The 4549-nt window shown below is 51.7% G+C and overlaps 1 protein-coding gene across 1 annotated transcript in view; it reads left to right on the forward strand.

Moving 5' to 3' along the window:
• Positions 1 to 1505: 1505 nt before the first annotated feature.
• Tns2 (tensin 2) overlaps positions 1506 to 4549 on the forward strand; it is a 19516-nt gene continuing 16472 nt past the window's right edge. Inside the window, exon 1 of the mRNA XM_029566191.1 lies at positions 1506 to 2666. Coding sequence (XP_029422051.1) covers positions 2610 to 2666 — 57 coding nt within the window. The 5' untranslated portion in view covers positions 1506 to 2609. The remainder of the gene's footprint in view (positions 2667 to 4549) is intronic.

Raw genomic sequence — 4549 nt, forward strand, 5'->3', positions numbered from 1 at the left:
GGGTAGTAGAGGAAATGGTGTGACCTCCAGTTAACACGGGGATGGTAAATGGTGGATTCCTGGAGGAGGAAGCACTTGGGTCATGGGCCATTCCAGTCTTGTGCATCCTGGTTTGCCCCTTGTAAACACTGTCCTTTCTAAAAGTTCAGGCATATCCACCTTCTGACACCTTGTCACTCTGGGCAGCTCATGTTCTTGGCACCACATACCTGCCCTCAAAGGCATTTTATCTCAGCCACCAGAAGTTGTGGCCTAAGAGATCACTGCTCAAGGGAACCAGCTGTGATGTCCTTGGTTGATTGCTGTTCCTTCCCTCTGTCCGTACCCACTCCTGCTGCTTTGACCCCTTTGTAGATCAGACTGTTTCAATTGATGGACTTGGGTGGTGAGTAGGGGTGCATAAATAGGGACAGTTGAATTGGAGGTCTTTCTACAACCTTGATTGGGGTGTTTTTTAAAGTTTACTTCACTGAAATCCCATGCCAGTGCTTGGATTTATGTGACCCATGTGTGGGTTTCTGCATATAAGGGTTGGTTTCTGGCTTCCCTTGAGAATAAAGGCTAATGAAAAGAACTATTTAACATGGTCCTGGTTTCTCTTACAGAATGGTAGCTTGGCCTGTCTGCTTTGGTGTGCACCTTTGTAGGGTTAGCTCTGAAGATGGCAAGCTTCCCCACTGCCAGCAGTTGGTGTTCCTGCGGATAAATGAGAGTTTGGTCTTATTTGCAGGCCCTAAACTATGTCCTGCCCTCTGTGCCAGGATTTTGATTTAGTGTGCTGCAGCAGTGGGCATAGCAGACTGCTTATCCAGTGGACTTGATTGGCTAGTAGCTAGGAAGTGAGCTTTTAGAGAGAGACCCAAGGTTCAGTAGGCTTTTTAAAAACCATTGGTTGTAGACAATGAAAAGGTAGTTTGCCCTCTTCATGTCTATTTTCCTTACAAACAGTTGCATCGAAAGCTGTTTTGTCCCACTCTCCGACCTTATTCCTGTTAAATGAAAGCAGGGGTTGACTTAGGTCCCGCTCCTGAATACATGTAAAATTTGTATAAAAATATCTTCTATGAAAATGATTTGTAATCTGTAGACATTACTTGGGAGATGTCTTGAGATGTAAAATCCCATCCTTTGGGTTGTGGGTTTTTGTTTTTCTCCAAATAAATCCAATCTTTAAAGTTGATGTTAACGCTGCAGTTCTTCTAAGGTACACCCTTTCCTGTGCTTGGACGAGGCTGCCCTGCCCCCCAGTCTCCGTACTCCTTCGGGCTTGGATAGCACTAGTTGCCCTTTTGCATAAAAGGAGAGGGTAAGCTATCAGGCATGCACCTCAGTACATGAGCCCCAAGAATAGCTATGCCTCTAAGCCAGTAGTTTTTGCCTACAAAAACTACAGTGTGCCTATGATCTAATCATGTGTAGGAAGCAAGGCCTATCAGGCCAGCCACACTGCGGAGTTCCACACAGCAGGCTGCTCTGGAGCACCCCTACAGAAGCACAGTTCTTTCTGAATCTCACCTCAGATTTAATGGGAGTTTTTCAAACAAACTGGTCATTGTTGGCAGGGCAGGAAAGGGGTCAGGACAGTGGCAGAAAAATTCCTGAGGTCACAAAGGAGGTAGAGTACAGAAAGCCCAGCATAGTTTGGGGGGCCTGAATCAAGGATGAGGAGGGGGTGAGCAGTAACACTGGCTGCTAACCATCAAGGGCAGTTTGTAGCAAGTCCACTGATAACCCAAAATGGGCAGAGGTAGGTCAAAATCTCCCAGACTAGCTGTGGTTCATGAGAGCCTTTCAGTGTAGTCAGGTGGGGAGGTCAAAGTGCTGCTGCCCAGGAGCCAGTCTCCATAACCTAAGATCTTTACCCCAGGTGGGATCACAGGGCTAGGAAAAGGGCAGTAAGAAAGGCTTTTGTTGGTGGCGCAGAGGGAGGGACTCCCTGCACTGTTTCCTAGGAGGGTCCTCTTAAAATAGCCAGGTTTTGGCATGGCTACATCCTCATAACCATGTGTGGAGACTCCCCAAAGGCCAGCTGCAGGAACAAGGCTGGTCATTACTCACTGCCTGGCTCAGTGCAGACAGGATATGCACTTGACAAGGTTGAGTCTAGGCTGGGTACACTCTAAGCCACATAGCCTGGTTTCTCCTAACCAAACCAGGCACTGTGCCCTAGATCCCGGCAGTGAAGGTCCCAGTTTGCACTAAGGGTGTCACCTCAAGTGCTCAGCATCTGGTTTCTCAGGAGGTGAGCAAGCTACACATTTGCTCTTGGGAAGCAATATTTGACAAACTAAACCTCGTTTCTCAGCAACCATTATAGCCCCCAGGGCCACAAGTGAAGGGGGACTTGTCTTCCTGCCTCCCCAGAAAAGATTGGAAGAGACTGCTGCTCCCCGCCCAGCTACAACAGTCTCCCCGTTGGACAATGCTTGCTCTGTCCTCAGCCAAGATCCGCCTCAAGCTGGCTCTGCCCCTCCCCCCACACACTCTTCCTGGTTCCCAGTTTCCAGATCTACCACCGAAGTTCTCCTGACCTGGTGGCGTAACAGGACAGCCCACATGCCCAAGGACCTGAGTGTCCTCAGTCACAGGCATGAGATCACCCCCAGACCATGGAAGAGGGAGTTCTACCTTCTGTACCAAGATGGGCCTCTTTCTGCATAGTCAAGGTAAGAACACCTGTGTAGAGGGAGGTTAGAGGGTGTTGCAGAAATGAGTTCACCTTCACACACAGCAGCCTGGCTCTCATCTTCCCTGATTCCCATCCTGCAATCAGGATGCCTGGGTGGCTCTCCTAAACCACCCACTTTTACTCTACCTGCACCCTTCTGTTTTATCTTCTGCTCAACATTTCTTAACACCTTCCCTGCTGCAGAATCAAGCCTGAGCTGGGGAGTCAATCCACACACCCCCAATCCATCCACTTCAACACCTAGAAACCTTAAAGTTCCTCTCTGTGGCTGGGCAGGGTACCAGCCTGACGTGAAATTCTAGTCCCACCCACCCTTGGGATCCATTCAAACTCCTTCCTGACTTTAGAAATTAAAACCTACTTCCATGGCTTGCATCCCAGCCAAAGCCCTGGGAAATGTTGGGAAGGGCAGGGTGTTAAAAGTGCTAGCTTCAGTCTTCAAAGAAATAAACTTCATATTTCATGTATCTCAATTGTATAACCAAAACACAGAGAATGACCTTGAAAGCCTTCCCTTTCCCAGTAGCCTCCAGTCCCTGTCATTCTCCTGGCCCTTCCTCACCTGCCTCTTACAAGAAAGCCAATCCCTCATCAACGCCTCTCCAACTATTCTTCCAGACCCCCGGGACTCGGGACTCACCCCTTGCCAAACACCAGTCCCTATAGAGGGCCTGGCTTTCACAGTAACTCCCTCACCCCACCCCATTGGAATCAGCCACATTCCCCAGTAATCAGAACCAGACCCCAGCCTTTGCCAAAGACAGTATGAGCAGACAGGACTCGGCTGAGAGCTAGAGCAAGGAGGCCCAGTTGGCTTTAGCCGGCAGTGCTGTGCTGCTTTTGGCAGAAACCTGGCACTGAACGTGGGGCACTGCCCACTTCTCAGCACCTACTGCTCCACAGTTTTCATCATGGAAATCCCGGCCCGGAGGGCAATGGCAGAAGAATTGAGAACTGCTAAAAGAATGCTGGGGAAACAGAAATGGCAACAGGTTCAGCGATTCTAGGAAAACATCCCTACCCTCAACCTTCCCCTCCAGGGTGACACAACTCAGACCAGCAGCATGGCCCACCAGCTCGACTCCAGAAGTGTCTACCCAGTATCAGGCGCTACAAAGAAAGGGAATGAGGTTACACTATCGTAAGAACTTCCATTAGGAAGCCCTTAGAAACATGGCCCAGCTTCCAAACTAGGCAATCGGGGCGATGACTAGAGGTGCGAGGGGCTTGAACCTGCTTAGAGTCCTCAGTCCTCAGGTCCTTTGGGAGAAGTGGCCCACCACAAGGAGCACCTGGAAGCGTGTCCTGAGATGTGGGACACCAGTAACACCAGGACTCTAAGCCCGGCACCTCCATCAGGTGGTTCTGACTAGGGTCAGACCAGATTCCGAATTCGGCGGGTGCAGAAGCGGCGGAGAGAGAGGCTAAGGTCCCCGGGCTGCTCTCCGTACCCTTGTCTCGTTCCCTTTGGACCTGTGTCCACCTTTTTTTCTGCATCTATGCGGCTCCAGCGTTTCTCTTCGCTCGTGTCTCCCACCTTTCCTGGGCGTCGGTCACCATGTGCGGTCTTAGATTCCCGCGTCCCGGCCTCTTCCGACTCGTCTTTCCGCACATGTAACCGGCTCCGGCTTCGCGGCCCGGCCTTCCCTCTGCCCGCCGCGAGCGGTTCGCGGAAAGGATGGTGGGAGGAGAGGAGGAAGAAAAGAGGCGGCGCGGGCGGGGAGCGGGCGGAAGGTGGCGATTGGAGCCCGGGAAGAAGGAGGGAGCCGGAGGGCGGGAGGAGGCGGCAGCCGCGGGCGCAGGGCGCGGCGGGAGGGAGCCAGCCGAGCGCCCCTGCCGCCGCCTCCACCTCCGCGTGCC

The sequence above is a fragment of the Nannospalax galili genome, unplaced genomic scaffold (genome assembly GCF_000622305.1).
Source record: "Nannospalax galili isolate Female #2095 unplaced genomic scaffold, S.galili_v1.0 scaffold251, whole genome shotgun sequence".
Classification (NCBI taxonomy): domain Eukaryota; kingdom Metazoa; phylum Chordata; class Mammalia; order Rodentia; family Spalacidae; genus Nannospalax; species Nannospalax galili.